At 38.0% G+C, this 26,356-nt stretch overlaps 1 protein-coding gene across 6 annotated transcripts in view; it reads left to right on the top strand.

Moving 5' to 3' along the window:
* patj (PATJ crumbs cell polarity complex component) overlaps positions 1 to 26,356 on the top strand; it is a 135,366-nt gene that overhangs the window by 76,950 nt on the left and 32,060 nt on the right. For all 6 annotated transcript variants that reach the window (XM_058760163.1, XM_058760166.1, XM_058760165.1 and 3 more), the window contains one exon: positions 25,545 to 25,741. In XM_058760163.1, coding sequence (XP_058616146.1) covers positions 25,545 to 25,741 — 197 coding nt within the window. The remainder of the gene's footprint in view (positions 1 to 25,544; positions 25,742 to 26,356) is intronic.

Genomic DNA, 26,356 nt, shown 5'->3' with positions numbered 1-26,356 from the left:
ATTTTATGCGTTATCGCATCTAGAGGTCGACGATAGTGGATTTTACCGATACCGATAGCTAGGTTGGACCACACTGGCCGATACCGATTAATCAACCGATAGTTTTCAAAATGGATACTGAAAGAAAGCTAGTGCTTTACTATAAAAAAAAAAAAAAAGCAGTAACAGTACTGAACCATAATTTGTAAATGAATAAAAATATTAATATTATTTACTATATTAATCATTAAAGTTATTTCATAGTTTGCTAATGTTAAAAGAAGAAACTTTAAAATTTAAAAATGTAGCCTATTAGTAGCTAATAGTGAATGTTGAAATGAACACACTCTAACAAGGAACAATGCTTCTACAGTTTTCATTAAAGCTACGAATGGACTCTTATTGTTAAGTGTTACCATTTAATTTAAACAGTCATGCTTAAAGATGGCCATCTTTAAATATCTACACAAGGCCATAGCATTAATATTACATGCATATGGATATTGTATGTGTACTCGCACATTTTATTTGCTTCTATTTTTTAACACTTGATAATTATCTAATCAAAAAAAAAAGTTAGTCACACACCGGGCAAAAGCGCAGCGCTGCGTCTAGGAGAACTCAGAGGTATCTCACACACACACACACACACACACACACACCAGACGCTCAAATCAAGTGGCGGTCTAAAACAATTTATTTAATCACCAAACGGACATAAGTTTGCTTCAAGAATGAACAATGTGGCATAAATGAGTTTGAAGTTTGGTGTTTAAAAAAACAGAGCAAGCAGAAAGAGAGCGCGCAATCTATTACAGCTCTCTATATGAAGCATACAGACTATATTAGAGCCAAAGAAAGACAAACGTTTTGCTGAAAAATGCACAATACATAATTTATAGCCTAGGGTGAAGCCATTATGTACATTCACAATGATTTGGGACAAATATAATGTAATTTAATAGAAAACTATGTGAATGGCACTCTGTTCCGCGGCAGGCTTTTCTGTCGGCTGTATTTAAATGCGCGTCTGGAGTTTCCCGCTCTGTGAAGCGCGCAGTGTCACATGTCAAAATAAACAACACGTGCTGTCAGTGATTTCCGCCTCTAGAGGCCGCTCTCGTACTGTATAATGCCAGCGGACCCTTCTCAGCCACTCCAGCAACGGTTACAAACCGGAAAACTATCGGCACGGATATTTGCCGATAACCAATAGTTGCGGCAATCAACTATCGATGCCGATTAATCGGCAAAACCGATGAATCGGTCAACCTCTAATCGCATCCGTAGCGAGCATTTTGATAGGAAAAGATGACAAATACGAAAAAAATGAAAAAACGCATACGAAAATTTTGGACTTGGTGTGCAAGGATTTTAAAGCTTAACAGTAGCAAAAATAAAGATTTAGATGACTTTTCATATCAAATGTTTTATTCATGTATTATATAATTTCATAATTGTATTTAAGTATTATTTTAGATTTAAATTGAATAAAGTACATAACAGTAATCGTTTTTTTAAGTCAAAATAATTTTCTGTGGTAATCGACAACAAATGCTGTTGTTTGAGCGTTAACTTGTATTGAGCTGATTCGGTTGCCCTTTAGCCCTTTTCTGTGAAGAGCTGGATGGAACTGCGAGCCAATGATTCTGCTGGAAGCTAAATGAGATCATTGTGGCCGTGCAACCTTTGTCTTGTAGATCGAGTGCCTCCTTAGAAGCAGCGGCACAGAAAGAAATGTGTCAGTAACGCCTTCTGTGATGCAGTGCCGTTCCCGCTGCTCTCTGGGCAGAAGAATACGCTCCTCGATCCATCAGCTCTGGCTCAGAGCCGGCTCTCGTTTATCTGGAGCGGGACATTCTGATCTGGGACCAGAGATAGGGTCGTAATTACCACCGGCTTCTCCCTAATGCCAGAGTTATGAGGCTGCTCCAGTCAGCCATTAATATCACAGACACACACACACTTATGCTCAGTCTTCAGTATGCCAGGAGTGTGAATACTAGCCCTGATAGCTCTGGCAGCATCCCAGTTACTTCATTCTTTGTCGGAACTGTAGTCTACTGCTGATACGTTAAGCTGTGATGCTTGTTTTGGAATCCAGGGTTCGAATCCGCCTCTCTCTTGATATGATTTCCTGTCTTAAACTTTGTCATATTGCCTTTGTTTTGTTTGCATTGTAAGGTTTTTTTTTTTTCTTTGTTTTTTTTCCAGTCTGGAGAAACCAAATTTAGTTTCTTCCTCTTGTTCTGAGGTTTTTGTGGCCAGCGCTGTCGGTGTAGTTGTGTATTTAGGACATTTTCCTCCGAGCGAGCGGGTCAAGGTCAGTTATTCCAGTGTTTTAGAATGAATCCCCAGCACTGTTTATTGGAGCAGTCACAGTCTCTGGCGCTGTCCCAGTTAGTTTCCTCAGCCCTAGTCTCGCTCCCAACACACACTTACCTGAGCCAAGATTTGGGTCTCGCACCTAAACAATCGCTGATTTCTCTCTAGCTGTCAATGAAGACACTCTTGTTGGTCTTATCTGCACTGGTATGATTTTTGCATTGACTTGTATGGTAGTAAATGGCTTGTTAAATAAGAAGTCACATAGAATCAGATTGATTGATTTTTTTTTTTTTTTTTGATTTGTTTGGTTTTGTTTTTCAATTTGTTTTGTTAAGGTACCTTGCCAATGGGTGATGTAATTTCATTTGAGTTCCATTACTTTTTCTACTATGTTTTGTTTTGGCATAGTGACATGATGTGGCAACTGCCAATGGGAGATTTTACTTAATTTCAACAACCTTTACACAAGCTTTGTTTTGTGTTTTGTTTTGTTTTGTTTTGTTTTGTTTTGTTTTGTTTTGTTTTGTTTTGTTTTGTTTTGTTTTGTTTTGCGTTGCGTTGCATGGCATTGTGTTTACCAGTGTGAGATTTTATTTATTTTCAACAACTTTTACACAAGAGTTTTTCTTTTCACTCAATTTTATTTTTCTATCACACAAGTTTTTTGTTTTGGGTTTAGTTTGATTTGGTTTTGTTTTAGTGCACAGTGACTCACCAGATCCACCATTTAGGTAAGGTTGTCAAGGTTCTACTGGTTACCATGATTTCCACTTGTCTCTAGTGAAGGGTTTGGGACTGTGTACGTTCTTGTAATGCCATCAACCAATCATTGTTGCCTTGACATCGTTTTCCACATAGTATTGATTAGGGATGCAACGATACAATTTTTTCAGATCCGATCTGATCCGATCCAGAACATTCTGAGTATCGGCCAATTCCGATCCGATCCCAGCGCAGTTTTTTTTTTTTTTTTTCAAATCAATGTATAATTTCTATACTTCTGTGTCGCTCTTTTGTGTGTTAAACACAATCTATTAGATAACTTCATTTTAATGAAGAAATAACATGAAAAAATATATAGGGGCTGTGTAAAACGTTTGGTCGTGCGTTTTGTAATATAAATCTGATCGCTCAAACCACTTCTAGGAGGTGGTCTGGGCCGCATTCCAGACGAAACTGGACATGTGTAAATGCATCTGGTTGTTGAAACCACATATGTAAATTTTACTCCTCCCAAAATGTCAAAAATAATAAACATGTGAGCCCGTGTTACAGGCATTATAGTCAGATATGACTGCGCTAATGCAACACGCATCGCCGCGGACGAGTAGCTGAGCATCTCTTCAGCAAGCCGACGCGCAAACTGCAGTGAATGAAACTGAAAGTAAGACGCAGACGCTCAACACAATCATCTTCATTAAAAGTAGTAAGACAAACTTATCTTTCCAGTGCTGATGCCGCGCGCTCTCCTGTTGCGGTCTTTGATCTTGAAATGAGCTGATAATTAATGAAATGCAGCGCTTATATTTTGATTTTGATTATACTTCGTTAAATTGAAATATAGCGCAGGAATTGAAGATCGGATTTATATCTGTTTTGCGACTATGTGGCCAAGTGTAAATGGAAACGTTTTAACAAATCAGATTGATATCCGATCAGCAAAAACACGCATAAATGAGTGTAAACAGGCCCATTCATAATCTATGACAAAAATACTATTATAAACTAGGTTAGTGAATAATTTAGCAACCAAAAGTTATTCTAGAAAAATCATGAGTGCAAAATTTTATCAAATCTAAACATTTAGTGAAATAATAACTAAAATAATTTAGTGGGGAACAAATTAAAGTGAATATGTGAAGGATTAAATCTGGTAAAATGATACACATTGCTCTTTGTATTGTTGTAAAATATAATCTTTCATTGCGCAAAAGCAGAATGACGCGCTTGAAGCAGAACAGAGTCACAGCGCGCAGCTCCAGATAGAGAAGTTCAAAGCAGAACGGAAAGAGATATTGATGTGTAGCTTATTAAATCTGTGCGATAGTTTGAGCCTTTTCTTTTAACAGTTTTAAATTTTAGTTATTGTGCGCTCTTGGAGAGAGTTTCGTTGTCTTGACTTTCGTAACCGAACGTGACACGCAGTTTGAATGCTGAACGGAGGATGACAGAGACGCAGCGGAGAGAAGAGTTTACCTGAACTTTAAGGACTTAAATATTCATCTGTACCTCATATTAAACTATGGATCGGCTTCAGAACACTTGGACTTTGACTTTATGGTGCTTTATAATGTTTTTGTGCTTTCGTGGGGCTTAAAAATAACACAGAATAGTATATGCACAATATCGGATTTGGATCGGTCTCGTCTGACCGATCCGCAGAAAATGCCAGTATCGGAGCCGATACCGATACTGAGTATCGGATCGATGCATCCCTAGTATTGATCATATGATTATCGGCTCAAAAAAAAAAAAAGATGCACTTCCTGCACTAGTCGAGCAACTGCCTTTGAAATGGAATGCTAACTGATCATAGATGGGCCACTGTGTGTAAGGCCCCGTTTACACTAGTGCGTTTTCGTTTTGAAACGGCGTTTTAGAATGAAAGCGATCAGCGTTTACACTGGCGTTCCGCTGCGTTTCAGAAACGATCTCCGTTTACACTACACAACCGAAAACGCATGTCACATGACCATTTGCAGGTACAACCATAGATATGTATAGGTAGATACGTCTCTATGGGTACAATACAGAGCGTTCTGTTATTGTTTACACGGTCGTCAAGGATACGCAGAGAGAATGTGGGCAACCACACCATCGTTTTCAAAAGTCTCCGTTTTGGACCTTGAAAACGCCGGAGTAGTGTAAACGATAGGCGTATCCGTAGCAAAAGTTATGCGTTTTAAAACGAAAACGCACTAGGGTAAATGGGGCCTAAGAGGACAGTATGCTGTCAGTACTCTCTTTTTATCTGTAATAGTTGTGTTCGGGTGCCTGAAACGCACACACGCTCACAACTACCGCTGTGTTCTTTTTGCCGGCACTTAAAATAAATTGTGTATACAACATAAAACAGCTCCTGGTGATTTGATTGTCATTGAGTAAAGAACAGTGTTTTCTCCCCCCTAGTGTCCTAGTTTAAAGAACAAAGATTTCTGTATTCCTTAAAACACCAATTAAGGGCCAGAACTTCACAGTTCTCCCTTACGGCACTGTGAAATTCCCCATCTGCCTGAAAGCAAAGTAATCAAAGACAAGCGGAAAACTTTCTCTCAAGCATTGTTCTATTTCTCGATTCGTCTTCCAGCGTCCCCACCGATAGTGAGACTTAGGCGGCATCAAACGCAACCTTGGGTAATCAAAGTCGTACTTTGGTAGGTTATAATGGTTTTGATCAGATGAAACTTAAAGGGATAGTTCAATCAAAAATTCATATTCTGTCCACCTTTAATTTTGTCCATACAGTGAAAGCTATTGAGTGTTGTTCTTTAAAATATTTTCTTTTGTGTTCAGCAGAGAAAAGGTAAATCATACAGGTTTTAAACAACACAAGGGTGATGACAGAATTGTCCATTCTGAGACAAACTATCCCTTTAAGTGTGTGTGTGTGTGTGTTTTACTCTGATCTTGTCTGCCATGTATTCAGAAGCTTCACGCAGAGTTGAGTGAGCAGTCTCGGTCTCTGTGGTAATGAATCAGCCACACTCATTCAGTTAAACACCCGCTCTCTCCTTCTCAGTTTCGACTCCCCATCCTCTACCGCTCAAACCTGATCTGTCCGTTTAATTCACTTGTTTACCCCTCCCATCTTGCTCTGCTGTCATTTTCTGCGTCATGGAAGACGGAGCCTGGATCTTTTTCCACGGTCACCGTTTGGCGTCAGCAGGGACGTCTTGAGTCTTTGACTAATGTGATCTTCAATCCTGCAAATGGTATTGAAGGCGTCGTAATAGTCCCAACGAGGTTGAACAGTTGCCTCTATGTTGCTATCCATCAAAGAAAAACAAACCTGTGGTGTGTGAGCAATTTGTGATAGTGACCAATATGCCAATACATGTTGTTGCAGCTGCAGGTTTACTCTAAAGTATTTATGAAGCAGATTGCCACTGGCATACATGTCGTCTTCTGCTACAAACCGATTGTAGGATTTGCAGTCTTCCTTTAGTTTTAGTACGATATTCGGTTTGTTTGAAATTTATCATAGCAGTTTCACACTGCGGACTGGCTATAATCTAAGTTTTTTCTTTTTAAACCTCAAAGGTCAACAAGCTTTATTTTTGTAGCGAGCACTTAAATTTTCCCACCCCTGATGTAGGAGGAAAATAGCTCATGTACTTGCAGGGCACAGTTTCATGCTCTCAGTTGTTGAAACTGCGGTTCAGTGCAGGTGTAATGGACTTGAAAACCAGACCGCTCCATTGTGATTGGTTATTCAGACGCCTGTTTCCTCTTGAATGCCCGGAACAGGCACTGAAAGCGTTTAAAATCAAGTCTCATCAAGAAAGAACTCTCCTGATATGAGCAAGCTGCCTGATGCAGTAAAGAAAACTTGACAAATCTTTAATGAATGGAAGTGTTTTCGCAATTCAAAATTTGTCAGCAAGATGCAGACAAACAGGTTTGTTGCCGTCTGTCATTTCGATTTGCCCCCAAGAGTGAGAGGGACGCATATTAGGCACGCTAGAAGAGAACGAAGCCACTTTCCACTCTGAACTTGAATTGGCAATTCGCGAGTCTTATTTTGCGACAAATTGTCCTCCGCTGACTCAACCCTCCGGCTGTTCACATGTTGGAAAGAATAATAACGCTCTAGCAGCGGCATTAACCAGAGTGCTAGTGTGTGTGTGTGTGTGATGGCAGGAGCATTAGGAAAACACCAAGGATTGGCAAGCGACGCTTTGATCAATATGCTATTATGTGCAGAAAACGCAAGAGGGCCGAGGATCGACCCCTGACTCCCTCCCCTATCAATTGTGCATGCGAGTAAATGTTGTCGTACAGGAATTTGCAATTAGTCACCACTTTCCTCGCACAGGAGCATTTGCATACCATGTGTCTTGTCTCCTAATGACTACACGCATTTTGCATAATTTATGCGCAGTGTTAGGAAAGGTTAGACAGATCATGACGGGGAGGAAACAGACAATGTAGGGTAATCATTAAAAAATAAAACCGGTTTATCTTCCGTTTATTTGTACATACAGAAAGGTTTCAGGGAGAAAATGACAAGGGAAGGGGAGGGTTAGAGATGCTGAAGCGTGTAAGAGTGTGTGTGAGACTGAGCGCGCACGCACACACACACAGCACAGCGCTGCTCTCCTCACCGCTCAGTGTGTTCAGAACGAGCACCCACGCCGGTTCACACAACACCATGACTTCTCACCTCCGGTCAGCCTGGCTAACGGCAACGCGCCGCTGACGGACACGCAAGGACGTATGGATACCGTAAGCTCTGGCGTGGGAGTGTTCTAAAGGATGGATCATGGTGCCAGGTCAGTGTCCGATTCGTCCTCCGCTGTTGCACGACAGAAGGGACGGTGTTTGAGGCAGTAGTTAACCTCTATGTTGTGCATGCACCTGTGTGTGTGTGTGTGTGTGTATGTGTTTTCATGCTCGCCGAAGCACAGCAGGGTTGAAGTCAGAAGGGAGCAGTGCACAAACGGGATGGTTTGGACACAGGTTTTGCCGCACACACTTTGTGCTCTTGGTTGGGTTTTGTGAAAAGTGTCTCTGCAGTTTTACAAAGCAAAAACCGTGACTCTCTCTGCTTCTGTCTCTCTTTCTTTCTGCCCATCTGTCTGTCTCTCTATCTTCCTGTTTCTCTCTGTATCTGTATGTTCCTCTCCATTTTTATCTCTTTTTATGTACCTGTCTTACTGTGCATCTATTTGCCTGCCTCTCCATGTCCTGTATCTTCTTTTGTGCCTGTCTCTCCCTTCCTGCCTGCCTGTCTCTCCCTCATCCTGCACGTCTGTCTCTGTCCCTCTCTATCTCTCACTCTTCCTTTCTTCTCTGTACCTCTCTTGCTCTCCCTATTTGTCTCTCCTCTTGTGTATGTCTCTGTCTTTGCCTGTCTCACTTTGTACCAGCCTCTTACTATCCCTCTACCTGTCTCTCTTGTCTATATACCTTTACCTGTCTTTCTCTCTGCCAGTCTTTCTCTCTCTGTACCATTTTCTCACTTTTCCCCTACCTGTCTGTCTCTCTGCCAGTCTCTCTCTGTACTAGTTTATCAATCTCCCTCTACCTGTCTCCCTCTCTTGTCTCTACCTCTACCTGTCTTTCGCTCTCTGTTCCAGTCTTACTCTCCCTCAACCTGTCTTTCTCTCTGCTTGTCTGTTTGACTGTCTCCCCCTGTTCGTTCTGTTTGTCCCTCTCTATCTGTTAGTCATTTTCCTCCCTCTGCCTGCCTTTCTCTTAGCCTGTCTATCTTTCTCTCTGCCTGCCTCTCTTTCTCTCTCCTTCTGCATCCACCTCTCCACCTCTGCCTGCCTGTCTCTCTCTCTCTCTCTGTTGCATAGGGCAGCACTGTGTTAATCTGAGTCCCATGTGTAAAACACACTGTCCTATCTGTTTCAGAAATCTTTACATAGCATTTTCTCAAAGTAAACACCTTGAGCAAAGGTCTCTCTCTCTCTCTCTTTCCTGCTCATTTTCTCTCAACCTTTTCTTTCTGTATCTCAGAGTACTATAATTCATTCAGCGTTACGCTATTGGCTATTGTTTCTCACTGCATACTCATGAAAGTGTCATTTTGAAATATGAGTGTGCCATGATTGAGATATTGACCACACTCTTGTGCTCTCTCTCTCTCTTCGTAATTATTATGTTGAAGTGGTCGTCTTGTGATATTAGAGCCTCAGTCAGTTGTAAATGCTCATTGCACAACGTGTATGTGTATCACATAAAATACTTTAAATTGCAGGAATGAGCTCATTAAAGCAACATGCAAAAGTGTGTGTGCATGTGAAACTAAATGTCTCCACTAGAATAGTAAAACCTGAAAGCATATACATTTTAAGGACCAGCCAACAGTCCCAATGGGGAAAACCTAAGAAAAGGCTTAATTAACATACAGTACTAAATGTTAATGAAAATGTGGAAGAGCTGAGAGGTCTGTGTGCACATTTAAAGTAGGGTAGGTTGAGTCAAAGAAAAGTCCCCTCCATGATAGGAAAAACAAATGTGTGTACAAGGGCTGGGTGTAAATCAAATCCACACTGCACATTAAGAGTAGGCGTGTATGCTTAGGTTTATATGGTTCGTCATTCAGACCATAAATATAATCCTGCAGTGTGTGACAGTTTAAAGATCAGTTGTGTTTGAGCACTGCATCCCTTTAAGATCTTACAGTAGCCACACACAGAGAATCACTCTCCATTGATTTGATGTTAGCATGTCGCTAAGCTAATGGCATGATACTCTATGCCTAAATATGCAGCGCTAAATGATGAAATGGTAATTATACTGATAAAATGTAATCAAATAATCATTAATAATGAATTTTTTTTCAATACATGTAAGTATTGAATAAATATATAGTTATTTATAATCGGCATTTTCAAAAAAATTTCCACTACCCTGGAATGATCAACCGGATAAATGTGATGCTTGTTTTTAAAAATGCATTTTGCATTAATTATTTTGCTGACATTTTGAAATGGCCTTCCCACTCTTAAAATGCAGTGCCTAAATAGGCAGCTCACTAGCATTTGGAACATAGCAATCCTGCCACGTTGCAGATGGGTCTCCCAGGTCTCGCCACAGACTGATCTTTTGCCGTTCCCCTTTGAGACATTATCAAAACATCATCTAACCCAGACATCACGTGATTCTGAAGAGTTCATCTCATGTGGCTCAGCACAGAGAGCCTAATAAAGATAGAGTGTAATAATGTTTGACTAAATGTGTCATCTTTAGCAGCTTTACACTTTTCACAAACTAAATGTTATGTAAACTCTCATAAGACATTTATTTAGCTTTCTTCTTTTTTGAATTTGTATTGGAACAATAAATTTAGGCAGAACAATAGAGTGGGCGAACTATGACTTTGTAGGCGGATAGGATGTTAGCATGACACTGGTTCCCTCGACAAAAAGCCAATAGGATTTTTCCATAGGCTTTTGGATTATCAAAAATAAGCTGTGTTCAATCATAGTTCATGAAACGTACACGTTTTGTCCATCAAGATAATCTTCACAAAATAATATAACTTTGACGAATTTTGAAGCCTAAATAAAAGCGCGAGAACTAAAAAGCTAAACTTAGGCTATAAACAAACTACACCACCATCACGCTCCCGACAACTTTTTCAAAATTATTTGTAACGTTCAGTGAAAAGTATTTACTCTCTATATGAATTTTAATCCATGCTACATGAACCGTTTCATTTAACTGGAATAAATACAAATCTAGAGCCAAGCTAAAGCTGAAATGAGACAGTAGTAATAAATAGTATAGTGAATAAATGAAATAATCTTACTTGAAAGCACATATTTCTGTACATTTCGAAATAAGGTGCATTAAAAGTCAATAAATCCTTAATTAAAAACGTATCCCCACGTACTATTCAATAAAATTCCAGTGCATTTAATCTATTTAACAGCAGAGTGTGCGAGTTTTGGGATATGGTAAGATTAAACTTATTTTAGTGAACAAAGTACCACATTTCAGCTATCGTTTTGTTGAGCAAAATGTTATTTTATCCTTGCTTCTAGGAAATCCTCAATCTGTATGCTTTGTAACAGCTTCATGTGGCTGTAAACATTTAATTTTAACGTGGCTTTAAGCACTATGCATCATTAAAATTTCACTTTAACCACGTAAAGCCGGTAAATGCGGTGTTTACATGGATTAATCGTAATATGAGTTTACCTTATGGTACGAACCCCGAGTCTCCGCATCAGTAGGAAGCGATAAAAGGAGCATCTTCCCTCCGAAGACTTGTTGCATTTCGGGGCAAAGCAAAAAAAAAACATTGTCGAACAACAAAATAAAATGCGTTAAACTATTCATTGGTTCTTCTACAATTAATTGTACTATAAATTATACTACAACTGGAAAATACTGTAAATTGATAAACTGTTCGGCGTGATGACGTTGAATGTCTCCGACAGCGTCTGTAGTCCCATTTAGCAACTTGTTCGCAACCATCTTTAAGAAACGTAACAGTTAAAAAAGTCATTAGTGGGGTGTAACTGGTGTTTTTATGTCGTAGAATAAAACGTGAAAGTATCTTGTACCTGTGTGAACCACGGACCTTATTTAAGGGATTTAACCAAAAACCCATTCAAAAAAACACATTGGGCCTCATTTATAAATCTAACGTAGAAACGAGCGCAGATCCGAGCGCACACATATCAACTTACGATGCCGCCAATCCCATCGTACGAAAGATCGCACGTTGATAAATGTGGCGGAAGAAAACAATCGCCGTTTGAATATCATGCCCCTAAAAACACCCTGGTTTAGAAGCCTTGCCCCTAGAGTTTACAACACGGAGAAATGTAGCCCGGCCAAAAAGAGGAAGTAATCTCATGAAAGAGAAATTGATCTTACTCCAAAAACACCCTTTAACCTTATAATTGCAAACAATGGCATTCATGTATATTAAATACCAGTAAATATAACGAAACATTTATAAACTCAATTATAAAAAAGTGAGTAGCTATAAAATGTTATATTAAACTATGAAGTAAAACACAAATTAGGCTATAGTGGCATTCATTATAAACAGAATACAACGTCAAGCTAAAATTAATTTATTAAAGCGAAACTAAACGTCATTGGGCTCACAAGCCTCTCTCATTCGACATCCAAATGTTTCCATTTTTGCCATGTAACATTTGGTTGCTAAACTATTATCTATGTACTTCACTTGTGTTCCAATATCCACATAAAACATCATCCTTCACATGCGCAATAAATGTTTGTTTCGGCGCTGCATGCTGATTTTACAGTGGACCTTGTAAATTGTGCAGTGTAACTTTTATGTTTGGTTGACTGCATTTTAGTTTGATTAATGGCTGAAATGAAAGTCGCATACTTGTCGCACTGGTGTTGTTGTATTTTTTTTCTTTGGTCAATCTGTTAATTAAGAGAAATATATTTCGTGTAGCCCTATTTATTCCTTTTATAATTTCTGTTTTTCTCCATTCACAGAAGCGCAGCAGATGCGTGATACAAAGATGTGTGATTCCTCATCGTCTGTTGTTTATGCTGCTATTTGTGCATATAAAGCTAAAGCCCTGAAAGGGGAAAAAAAAGCTTTGTTTGTCAGTTTAGGAGAATAATCTAAATGAACAAAATGCTGTCATTATACAATTCTCTGAAATTCTCTATGCTGCACGCAAGTTTAGGCTAACTCAAAAACTTGCGTACACGAGCACAGACCTAACGTGAGATTTGATCGTAGCCACCGCTCACGTCCATATTGATAAATTCCAAGTTTTGCGTAGAAACAACCGCACGACCAATTTTCGGTCGTAAATGAGGCCCATTGACTCTGGGACGATGGAATCGGAAGTGCTAAAATGCTAACTCGCTTCCGGGTTTTTGCCTACACATCATAGTTCCACCACTCTATTTGCTGTAGTATTTGCTTGTCAGTTACAGGTGATAGTGGGGGAGGGGCATCATCGTTCTAGAGAGCATTTGATTGGACAAAAATCTGTGTAGTGCAGGATGAGTCATCAAATATTTTGGTCTCTTTTCTCTGTGAATTTGAACTGCTAAAAGTGACTTTAGTCCACTTTTAGAAGAACATTAGCACATAGATGGGCTCAAAACTAGTAGACATGGACTACAAACATGTCCAGTTTTTATTTCATGAAGTTTTTACGGACATAGTCAGAATTGTTGATGTTTTCATTTTCAGACTAACTTGGGAAAAGTGCTGGCTGGTTGATTGTTTAGTAGGGGTGAATGATTCGGAGTGTGTGTGCACTGATTTGACTGCTGAAATGAACACACTGCAGTAATGGTGCATCTCAGCAGGTAACAGATAGACAGTGACCAGTACAATGTGTGTTTGAACAAATGAGGCTACAGAAAGAACGACAGACACTGCAGTGCTGGTGCACACGCACACACACACACTGTGAGCATTGACAGACGAGAATGCTCCGTTTATGAAAGTGCTGTCTAAGAGTGTGTGGCGCTGCAGGCACAATGCAGAGATTTAACACACATCAAGAATTGCCGTATAGACAGAAAGGACTTTAACCACAGCAGCCACCTGAGGAACTAGACTTTCTCTCTCACTTTTTCCATCTGCTTTCCACAGCTTTTTTTCCCCTTTATTCATTTACCATCCTCCTCTCCTTTGCTTTTGTTTTTATCCTCTTTAGTTACAGAAAAAGTATAATTCAATAATTTACCCACTGTATATGTTAGGTAATTTTTTAAATATTTTGTATATAATATTTTTATTTCTGTTTATTCCTGTATGTATGTGTGTGTGTGTGTGTGTGTGTGTACGTGTGTATATATATACACACACACACACACACACACCTTTTGTTCACGAACAGAAATCAGTTTTTTTCTTTTTTTGATCTCAGCATCAACCATTACAGCCTTGAGAGAGAGCAGCTTATTCTTACTGCAAAAAAAAGTGTAAGGTTACACTGCATGAGAACTGCAATAGGACATCAACAACTCTGCAGAAATGGTTTGTCTTGTTTATCATCCAGGACTAGATTTATTAAAATCCGTATGTTTTGACATTTTGTTTTTGCTTGTGTTGTTTCAGCAACATGTTTTAGATGAACCAATTTTTCCTTACTTCTCCATCAGGTAATTTAACCAGTCAGAGGATTTCTTACACCTATATCAATTACTTAAAGGTGAAGTGTGTAGTTCTGCGGCACTAGACTCGCTAAACAGAATTGCAAACATGATGACTGTTTTCAAACAGGTTTCCGTCTGACAGAGAGATAGCCCCACCCCAAACTCGTGCCATTGGTTGAGTCGCTGTTGTTATGCCAGACTGGTCAGAATTTTCTAACAAACAGATTAATGTTTTGACAAACAGAATCGCTTTCAAGTAAAGCAACCTACATATGGTTTACTTACAGTGGTCTTTGCATATGAATTATTTTAACATTGAAAATGTATACATTTTAACCATTTAAAAACTTTCTTGCTCAGTATCAGTTACTTACAGGTAAAGTGTGTAGTTTCTGTGGCGCAAGCCTCACCAACTGTAATTGACTACTTGCACTGAGCCTTGTGACACACTTCCGTTTTGAAATAATACGGCTCAGTTATTTCCGGTTATGTATATTTTCAATGTGCTGTAATCATCTAGTTGATTTAAACGCTTATTAAAATGAGAGTCCGCGGGATAATTTCAAAATCCGGACATTTCAGAGACAGGAGAAGAGAGATTCTGATGATTGTTGTGTACAGAATTTTCCAAACTCAACGGAACTTTACATTTTAATCCAACAGAAGCCGATCTGAGTAAGCGGTGGCTAGTAATCATATAATGTTACGTGATTTCACCACAGGGTGTCAGTGCTCTAAACTAGAAATCGCGACGCTGCAGTGTGTGAGATTTGATGAATAAGATCAGAATTAACCTTTATTTATCTGTATTAAATGTTAGTCACTATTCTGTCATTTTTCATTCACAATCATTTCACTGTATGCAAAGCCAAAATATGAATATCCAAAGCACTGTTAGCGTGTTACTGTTTAAAATTAATTAAATGTTTGACATCATTAAATTTCTTTAAGGCAGTTATAGCGCACATTCATTCAGCCATTTTAAACAATAATAGCACCAACGCTCACAAGCAATACTGCTCTTATGAAAATTAGCCATAGTTTTACAAATGTAGTTAAACCATATTGACCACAAATTAACCCGAGTTTTGCCAAACTAACCATAGTTTAACCATTGTATTTGTAGTAAAAATGTGTTTACACAAGTAATCCGAAAAAATATAAAAAAACGGGTACTACGCTTTTACCATAGTAAAACCATGGTTAATTTTTGTAAGGGTGTTTGTCAGTCATTCTGTAAATTCAACAGGTATGAAATATAGGCTAATCAGTAAGAGAAGAATACTGTTAATGAGAAGACCAGCGCTGGACCTCGGCAGGTTAGTGAGAAAATCTATTTATTATTCAGAATGCACGTTTGGAAGGGAAGTATATTTATAGGAACATTTCAGCAGGTTGAAGATAATTTATGTTAATGCAGAGAATGTTTCATTGTGTTTTTTTTGTTTTTTTTTAATTGCCAACCCTAAAACGTAGTAATAATCTGCATTCTTATTAAAATCGGTCTGCATGTAGGTGTGCTAAACGCTGACCGGAAACTCCCGAGCCGTAATAAGTAGAATGCGGAAGTAGTTGTGCAAGTAGTCCATTGTAACCATAATGACTGTTTTCAAACAGGTTTCTGTCTCTATTTGGTCTGACAGATAGCCCCGCCCCAAACACACACCATTGGTTGAGCCTCTGTTGCTTTGCCAGGCTGGTCGGAATTTTCAAACAAACAGATCAATATTTTGACAAGCAGTCACTTTCAAGTAAATCAACCTATACATGGTCTACTTGCACAGGTCTATCCATAGTAATTGTTTTAACATATGGAAAATATACACATTTTAACCATTCAGACAAAGGCTTTCTTACTCTATATCAATTACTTGCATGTTAAGTGTGTCCTTTCTTCATCATAAGCCTCATCAAATGGAATTTGAAGCTTAATGACTGTTTTCAAACAAGTTTCTGTCCCTTTATTGGTCTGACCGACAGATAGCCCCACCCCAAACACACCATTGGTTGAGGCTGTTGCTATTCCAAGCAGGTTGAGAATAAACAGTTCTCAAACAAACAGAACAGTGTTTACATTTTCAGGTGAATCAACTTTGTTTCTGAATATTACAGTATTTTAACATACAGAAAATGTACACAAATTCACACAACCAATCACAGTCTTTCTTACACTGCCAAAACAGCATGTTCAATGTTTTCATAGGTGTGTTTGAAAGCATGTGTGCACCTCACGCACATCTGCGTCATGTCCCCCCACTCAGGGACGGCCCATCAGATTATCCCACCTCCCTCCAGCAGAATTCAATTTGTGGGGCAAATATTGAATTATCCCAAGCTGCACCTGCACGTCCCTCTTGATTATAACCCTCGCCGCGCACGCCGCTGCCTTATCAACATCAAAGACAGATCTTACCTTTTTACCAGACCTGTTTGGCTCTCCGTTTGAATAATTAATGGCAATTATTATTATTTTTCGGTCTAAGATGTTTGTAGTATTAGACTTCAAAGGTATTGCAGCCCCTGTGTTTGCGTTATGCTATTTAATTACCTCCACGTGGCCTTGTCATTCATCTGTGTCCATTCATAGCACAGCCTTGATTGAGTCGAATAAAAAATAGACCTACTTGTATTGGTGCACAATATGCAACAAGCACGTTTAGCTTGTAATGATGTTGTTTGGAGTTAAGGAGAACCTTTTATTGTACATAATGTCAGATTTATAGCTTATTTGTGGTTTAATTTTATTATTTTATTATTATTGTGATTGGTATATCTGCCGTGACATAAAATGTACTGCCCATCTCTAGTGTGTGCAGGTGTTGTTTGGCTGGGTAAATTACAGAGACACTTTTTGAAGGTGGTTTTGGTGCATCTAAAAATAATACTATAAATAGGTGTATGTTTTTACAATGGAAAGAGACACAGAAGGGGATTGAGTGCTCAGAGCAAGGAGAGCTGTCAGAGACTATCATCATACAGCCAAGCTCTAGAAGGGTGTGAGATATTGCATTGTTCTTCATGTAATAGATACTTTATTTTTTGTAACCTCTTTGTTGTGGTGGTGGCAGTATGGTGCAGCGTTTAAGATCAGAGCTGATTGCAGATTGTAGGATTGAACCCCTCAGGAGACAATTGAGCAAGACAATTGACCTCAAGGTTTCTGAATGAGGACCTAAATTATTATGCATGTATGCTTTGCTTTATTTTTATATATAAAATGTAAAATATGCGAAAATATTTATAATAATGTATTTAGTAAATGTATTTCATATATATAATTTTTGCAGTATAAAATCATGTATACTATATAATATTATAAATAATATATAATATAAATAAAATTATAATCGCAAGCTGAATTTCAGAGCAGTTAAATAATTAAAAGATATATATTATAAAATGTTATTTGTTATTTAGAGTTATATAAATTGTAAAATATGTGAAAATATTTACAATGTTTAGTAAATGTTTTCATACATTCCATAGATATCATTTTTACAATACAGAATCATGTATACTGTATAATATTATAAATAATATATAAAATAAATATAACACAATTATAATCACAAACTGAATTCAGAGCACTTGAATAATTTAAATAAATATTGTCACATTTTAAAATTATTTATATAATCACTCTAAATAAATAAAATATAAATTAAAATGTTATAGCATATATCATTTTAGAGTTGTTATATAAAATGTGAAAATATTTAACATATTTGTTTAATTATTAATATAATCATTCTAAAATTATTTATATATATATATATATATAAGCAATTAATTTAAATTAATGAAATATAATAAAATATAAATATTAACTAAGAATAAAATATAAATATAAAAATAATACAATTATGAATAATATAAATTATACACACACACACATAGAGATACTTCTAATATATTAATTAATTTTTTATTTCTAAAAAGCCTAGTATTTAATTTTAAAAATAACTTTGTTTTTGTCACAAAATCATACATCATCCTTCCCTGCTGTTTGGTTGAACATGGAAATCAAATGTTTCCCAGCCCCTCATTCACGTTTTACTCTTCCCTCAGTACAGCTCATCAGCCTCAATCCTCAGCGCTTTCTAATTAAAACAGCAGCAGCTGGCCTGCCTCCCTACAGATGTGTCTGGATTCACTTCACACGTCTTTAGCTATCCTAACAATAATGTGCCAGTCGAGGCGAGCTTGGAAGTTGGCACTTGCCAGTCAAAAGCATACCTGTGAACGTCCTTGAATGGTTTCTTCCACCCACGCGGTTTGTAAGCGAGTAAACTACACTCATTGCTTTGCAGCTCATCAGTGGCCCTTTGAGAGAGATGAGTTAACAACTGTTACGATCTGTGCAGATGCAGCCACGCAATATATAGCCTTGGTTTGAGCAAGCAGATCGATTTGAAAGCGTCAGCCGTGAAAGAGGAAGGTAAGGAGTGCTGTGATCTCCTGAGGCTTTGATGAAAGACTTGTCTTGGATGGATGTGAAGGTATGTAGTGTAGATACAGCTGTCTGCTGTCCTGGAATCACACCACTGCAGACAGAGACGGTTTTCATGATGTTCTCCATTTAGACTAGGCTCCTTATGAAACCTTGGACATGAATAGACTGTTTTACTCGATGGTATCTATGTTTTTGGGCGAAAAACTACAAGACTACATGGAAGCAGTGGTTTCTAAACCGCCTAAACTTTTCTGTCTGTAAACCCTATTTTCTTATCTTTGGCACCTTGATATTATCTAATATTATCATCTTTATTTTATGCATTGCAATATATTTTGTATTATTATTATTATTATTATTGTGTTATTTTATATATATATATATATATATATATATATATATATATATTATTGTATATATTTTTCAATCATTTAGTTATTACAAACATCCATTGCCACTTACTCTCTATGATTGCATTGCTATTAAAAGCCCATGCATAAATTATCTGTATTTTTGTAAATTATTTCATATCAGTTGTGTTTGTAACTGAGATGTGATAATGTGGTGCGTGAGTTACATATTTATCAAAACGTCTGATGGCACATGTCAAATAAGGACGTTTAAAACAAAATAAATTTTCAACCATTACAAATCATGTTTTGCATATTGTTTGCAGCAAGAAATTGTTTTTTAATTTAGTTTATTTTTTAAATTTGGTTGATTATTTGTTTTGGGCTTTTTTATATTTAATTGTTCATGCTTATTTTCTCTTTTTACATTTAATTCATTTTTAAGAACACTGATTTATTAATACTGTTAAATGTAATCTTTAGCAAATCTCAAAATGAAAATCGATTTTTCATACTGTTGTAATAGTTATAATATTGCAATACCTAAATTCCTGTTGTATTTAAAATAATTGATTTAAATTTTGTTGTTTTTTTAGAATTTTGTTTAGAATTATTAGAATTTACTTAAAGTTAAGTTTATCAGTTATAAATCATATTGTGATGTGATATAATTGTTAATATACATTCTCAATGCACTTGCGTCACTTTTCTTTGTCTTCTTTGTCACATTTTGTCTTTTCTTCTAGCCGGTAATTTTCTGAACAAATGTAAAACTTTGTATTGCCTCTTTGTTGTAATCCCTTCGGATAAAAGCATCTGCTTAATGAATAATTTAGATAAATAAATGAAGGTTGGGAACTGCTGATATAGAGAATGACCACACACTACAGGAACCACAGTAAAATCACATTTTAGGGACGTAGTTGGGGTCAATGCCATACAAAAGAGTCTTTTTCTGAACAAATAGCTCTATAGGGAGCAACTATGCTTTTGAGTTTCTGTGCTGCATTTGTGCAGTGGAGTAAAACTGTTGAATAAGGCCATGTTCCCTTCTCATTACTGTAGTTTATGCACACCGTCTGGCACGCAAAGTCCTTGAGCTTTCGCCAGTATCTCTCTGGCACGTCTTCCCCCTCGCTGAAGATGGAGGGCAACCTGTGGTGAGGGTCTGGACAATGATGAAGAGCCAGCATTAGCAAACCGTTCTCTATTTTTCCCTCCCTTTCTCTGAATGATGTCCTGATGGGTCACCAGATGCCAGTCTGAGCACCTGCTCATTCAGAGTTCCTGCCTACTGAATACGATGCATATTGTGTGTATATATGTACATGGCATCCAACAGCCAAAACAAAGCGTCAAAACCAGGTCTCCGTTCTAACCTGTAATATTCATAATCTGATCAAGGATGGGTTCGCTGTCCTCAAACACCTCTCAATCAGAATAAAAGTCTTGAAGGGAACCTTCACAGTCATTGAGAAGAGATTTTCTCGTTTCTCTTTAGTAGATGGTGTGGTTGCCTCAAGGTCATTCAAATGTTAGTACACTTTGCATTCTTTTACTTTTTTCCCTTTCATTTTTCCTTGCACAGCATTCCTCTCTTTCACGGTAGTCATCTCACGCTGTCGGTCTCAAATACACCGGCATTGATCTTTCATTTCCTCATCCTCCCTGGAGTCTTATCAAATTACAACTCCTATGTTTTTCGTTTCCACCTCTATCAGCATGTGATGGATCCTGACGCAGCTGATCTGTTGTTTGTTGTGCATTGTAAGCCTCTTACCTGACTGTCAATGATCAGCTGAGTGACATGAAGCAACATATTGGATCAATAAAATGAATTACCTCTTTGATCACCTCTTGAATTATCATGCTTTCAGGGTTTCCAATGATAGTTAAATCTCTGACCTTATGTCGACCTAGATGCTAAGCTCATGTTTTTTAAAATAGACTGGTCTGATTTTAAAGGGATAATTCACCCAAAAAATGAAAATTGTCATTAATTACTCACCCTCTTGTCGTTCCAAAACCGCAAGACCTTCGTTCTTCTTCAGAACACAAATTAAAGGGGTGATATGATGCGATTTCTTGTTTTCCTTTTCTTTAGTGTGTTATGTAGCTGTTTGTGCATGTGTACGATCTGCAGTTACAAAGCTCATAGTCTCCCACAAAAGGATTTGTTCTATCTAAAAGAGAAGGCTGATCCAGACCGGGCTAAAACGCCTCATTAAAACACGCCCCCACATGTCTACGTCACGATGTGGAAATATTTGTGTAATGCCGCCCAAATGTTCACGCAAAGAAAGAAGGCATGGTTTCAGTTACCGCAGTAGTGTTGATGCAGCCATGTCAGGGAGACGCTGTGTGTTTCTGTGCAAAAGCAAAGCACTTTATTTGACCTTCCGGAAGTAGATGCAATTAGGAATCATTGTTAAGATTTGTTTACAACAGAATAGCACAACCCAAATGTTCGAATTTGTGCAATGCATTTTATGGACGACAGGCTGGCTGTGCACAAAGGCTATTTCTAAAAAAAAAATGGGTCAATTCCGACTTTGCTCTGACAATCTGGCGCTTCTAAATCAGCGACTGTAAGTATGTTTTGTTATTAGTTTAAGTATTTGCTATTGACTGTTCAAATGTGGAGTTTTACGCAGCGTAGGGTAACGCGTTGTGTGTGTGTGTGTGTGTGTGTGAGGGGAACAGGGTCCTGTCTTAACCACAGCTTGTGTACTGCATCATTGCTGCATCTGTTGCCCTCTCGGGCTTAAACTGATGGTAAAACTAATTACATTATTAACTGTCTTGATATTTGCAATTCTGCAATTGAAGCTCGCAATTCTGTTAAGGGGCGTTACATTTCTGACGCGTGCTTGTGGTGTTCGGCCAATCACAATGCACTGGGTCAGCTGCCCAATCAGAGCAGGCTGCGCTTGTCGGAAGGTGGGGCTTTGTTGAAAACGATAATGTACAGTATTTGAAAAATAATGTGGTTTTTGAACATTAAAGCATGTCAACATATTCTGTTACACCAAATACACCAAATAATGATCTTTAAAATAGCATCATATGACCCCTTTAAGATATTTTTGATGAAATTCGAGTTTTCTGACCCTCGATAGACCGTAACGGTACTACCATGTTCAAGGCCCAGAAAGGTACAAAGAACATCGATAAAATAGTCCATGTGACATCAGTGGTTCAACCTCAATTTTGTGAAGCTATGAGAATACTTTTTGTGCTCAAAGAAAACATAATAACGACTTTATTCAACGATTTTTTTCTCTTCTGGGACAGTCTGCCGCCATTATCGAGAGTACCACGATGCATATGTGTGCATTCCTCTGCTCGTAAAAAAGGCACAGCACATGCGTCTTCTATGTTAGCAGTCATTATTTTTGTTTTCTTTGCGCACAAAGAGTATTCTCGTAGCTTCGTAAAATTACTCTTGAACCACTGATGGCACATGGACTATTTTAACAATATTCTTACTGCCTTTCTGGGCCTTGACTGGGTAGTTGAGTTGCTGTCTATGGAGGGTCAGAGAGCTCTCGCATTTCATCAAAAATATCTTAATTTGTGTTCCAAAGATGAATGAAGGTCTTGTGGGTTTGGAAAGACATGAGGGTGAGTAATTAATGACAGAATTTTCATTTTCGTCTTTTTCACGCTGAGCGTTCAGTCATTTTTTTTCACATCGCCGAGAGTTGAAGAACTTTGCAGCTGCGCTCATCACTCTCACTTTCTAGTCAACCAACCAATCAGAGTAGAGTAGTAATACCAACCACCCTGCTTACAATGACAGAACAACAATGGAGAAGTAAATATTGCCTGTCTCCGAGTATTTATGTCTTTAACAGATTGAATTGCCGGACTACCGTAATATTGTTATAAAACATAATTCTTGGAGAAACATTTCATTCGCTATGTGTTTGCCATTACTTAAGCAGATATTCCATATCATAGCAACCACAGCGTCTCAACTGAAAAAAACTCACAGCTGGGCACGCAGCCTTATGGTGGGGATCGTACCGAATTTGTGTTGTTATAATAAAATGTTGTATTAAGGTACATTAGAACCCAGAATCCTTCATACTCAAAGTAGAAATATTACGACCGTATGTAAATATTAATTCAACTGATTGGTTCATATGTTTTGGAGGAGGCGTGGCTTTGGAGAATGATTTGCAGAGAGGGTGGGATCATTTGGGATCACCTTTACGAAATCGCCTACCTTGCCTTTAAATGTTCTTCTGGATGCATCAACGAGAAACTTTTTTTTGGAGCAACAATAAGCCTGCTAATATGTTTTCTGTTTCACAGATGAGGCGTAAAATCAGCTTTTAATGGACTAGACCAGTTATCAGACACAGGCAGACCCTGTCTATTTTGACCGCCCTTGCATCTCTCCTCTCTTTCCTCACACAGGAGGTATGACACTCTCGCTTCATCCATTTGCCAAAGTTTTATGTCGCCCCTACAGTCCTGAAGCTTTTAATTAGGCCTCTCACATGGTAGCGGTGCTCTCTCGATTTGCCCCTAAAGAGCTACACTGCAGTATAAAGGAAACAGTGATGGGCTTTCATAATGCGAAAGGTCACAGATATACACATTTCTGTCCTCCCGTACATGCGACAGCTGTGGTTTTAATCGAAAAGACTACTGAAACTTGCACGTTAAAGAGCCACGGTAAATGTCACAAGGGATTGTTAAAATTTGGAAAAGACTTTAAAGGATTGGAGAAAGTTGTTAAAAGTGCGAAACATCTTCACCAACCATCTGCCAGTGGCCAACAGATTGCCTGATTTTCTTTGATTCCGTATTGCGAAGTTCCCTCACGGTTTCTCATCAATGAAGTCCTAACTGATGGTCCACTGTGGTTTAAAAGTGCAAGTGAATCATCTCCGTCTGAAGTGTTTTGTTTCTTTATGGCCACCAGCAGTACCTACGCTGAATTTTGATAGCATGAAAACTGAAGAACCCTCAAAAAAATCTCTGAAGTCTTTTGAGATTCATGAGAAGCAGCTGGCTTGGAAGATTATCAAATGTTCCCGGTGCTCAAGAGTCCAGTCACTACTTTTCCTTGAAGACCCGGCTCAAACACCATTTCCATAACAGCCATATAATACAGACTTTGGAGAAACGCGAGACGGGTAAAAGCAAAGTGAGACTTTCACTTTGTCCCTTTTGCAGGGAGTGCCTCAGGATGAACCAGTCCTAGTTTTGATTTGAGCTCGTGTTAGGTCAACTAAGGGCCGTTTTGTTAAGATTAATATGCCACGGTTTAAAACGCTCATGGCGATTAAATACTTTAGGCTCTGCTCTTTCTCTCAGCCGTTTACTGGCGTGTGGACATGAATCGATTACGTGAGCTCTGTAAGTCTAGATGTAATATCACCTGAGCCGTGAGCTGTAAAAGATTCAATTCCGTTCTCCACTCAACCTGGAAAATCTCTAGCGCCTGAAACGCATCAGCATTTCATTTCTTCATTCTTGTCAGAGAAAAATTAAAATGAGTCTACTCGACCTTGGCAATCATAAGGGCTCTTGAAATTGCTGTCAATGCAAAGCTTGAAAGTTCGCAGGATGCTCTAAAAATGTCATTTTTGACCTGATGATTGATTTGAAATAACATAGGCCACATACACACTATAAAACGAAAACTTCAGAAGTGATAATTGCATTTAAATATAGGAGTAAATCCCCTAAATTGTCGTTTTGTGTGTATACAGAACAGAACTCGCTGTCGAAAAATGCAATGATTGACACCATTGCATCGTTCTACCATCTTGCACATTTGGTATACGCTACTTTTAACCAAACTCATATTACAACGACTGGAGACTTATGTTCGTGATTTTTATCTAAACCACCATCAACAGAGGTGTTCTGTTTATGTTTGGAAGGATATTTCGCAGAGCGCACTTTTGAAGGGTTGCCATGTCCACTTATTAGAAGTGATGCTTTTTAATTGTCTTTGAGCTTGTTGCTTGGGCTTGTCTTATAAAGCGATCCAGTTTATGGAGTTTATAATGTAGGCAGGTGAGTATTTTGGGATGTGATTTATTTCTAAGATAATGCATTTGGATTTTTTGTTTATTATAGGTTTTTTTTATTTGTTTTCATTTAATTTATTATGGGCTTGTTTTTTATTTTAAGTTGTTTTTTTTTTTTCTATGTTTGTTTTAGTAAGATCTGGCAACTAAGGTTGAAAAATATAGTAAGGCAAAAAAATATAGTATTTTGAGGCAAAAGTCATAGTTAATGATTTGCTAATAGCGAAAATTGGACCTTAAAGTGTGACCAATATGTCTTTAACAACTGACAGTTAACAACTGACAACAGTTGTTCAGTTCAGTTCCATACACGCTACACAGAATTTTTGAAAGAATTTAGAGAGGCAATTTCAAACCATGCTGGGCTCAGTTCCTGGATGACATACCGAGGACATTCTCGAAATGAGAACTGCTTTGCTCCCTGAGCCTTGGGGCTTTTCGGATTGCATGTCAATACTGTTTACTATACTCAGCTTGACGTATAGACACTCATGTAAACAATACCTTTATCTTTGTCTCCTATGAAAGTAATTGCCCTTGTTTCCAGTCCTATTCCCTGTCTCATGTGTCTTGCTCCGTGTTTGTGTTTAGAGGTGATCAGGCAGAGGTACGCGGACGTGCCGGGAGAGCTGCTGATCGTGGAACTGGAGAAGGACCGGAATGGCTTGGGACTCAGTCTGGCTGGGAACAGGGATCGCTCCTGCATGAGTATCTTCGTGGTGGGGATCACCGCTGGAGGGCCGGCCAGCCGAGACGGATGCATCAAAGTGGGCGACGAGCTGTTGGAGGTGAAACGCGCAAACACACAGTGAAGTGATTGAGTGGTGGGGGTTGAATTGTTGAGGTGGGCTTTCTCATCTTCAGCTTACTGAACAGTATGTCTTTAACAATACAGAAAAAAATCACATTAAATTATTTGTCCATTAGCAGTCATTATAATTGATATTTATTGCTTTTTTAATGAGTAGCCTATAATTATAATAATAATAATAATGTATTTTATTTAAATATAAATAGTTATTAATTACATTTAGGTAATTCTATTGTTTTATTAATGAATTAATTTTATCATGCATATTCTTTTATTTACTTATTATAATTAATTTTATTATTAAAAATTATCCATCCATCCATCCATCTATTGTTCGTTCCATTGTTCCTTCTGCCTATTTACTTATCTATTGTTCATTCCTTCTATCTATCTATCTATCTATCTATCTATCTATCTATCTATCTATCTATCATTTGTTTGTTCGTTCATTCCTTCGTTCCATCTATCTATCTATCTATCTATCTATCTATCTATCTATCTATCTATCTGTCTATCTGTCTATCTGTCTATCTGTCTATCTGTCTGTCTGTCTGTCTGTCTGTCTGTCTGTCTGTATGTCTGTCTATCTGTA

The sequence above is a fragment of the Onychostoma macrolepis genome, chromosome 22, assembly GCF_012432095.1.
Source record: "Onychostoma macrolepis isolate SWU-2019 chromosome 22, ASM1243209v1, whole genome shotgun sequence".
Taxonomy (NCBI): Eukaryota; Metazoa; Chordata; class Actinopteri; order Cypriniformes; family Cyprinidae; genus Onychostoma; species Onychostoma macrolepis.
The sequence above is the reverse complement of the archived record's forward strand: the minus strand, read 5'-3'. Positions and strand labels throughout refer to the sequence as shown.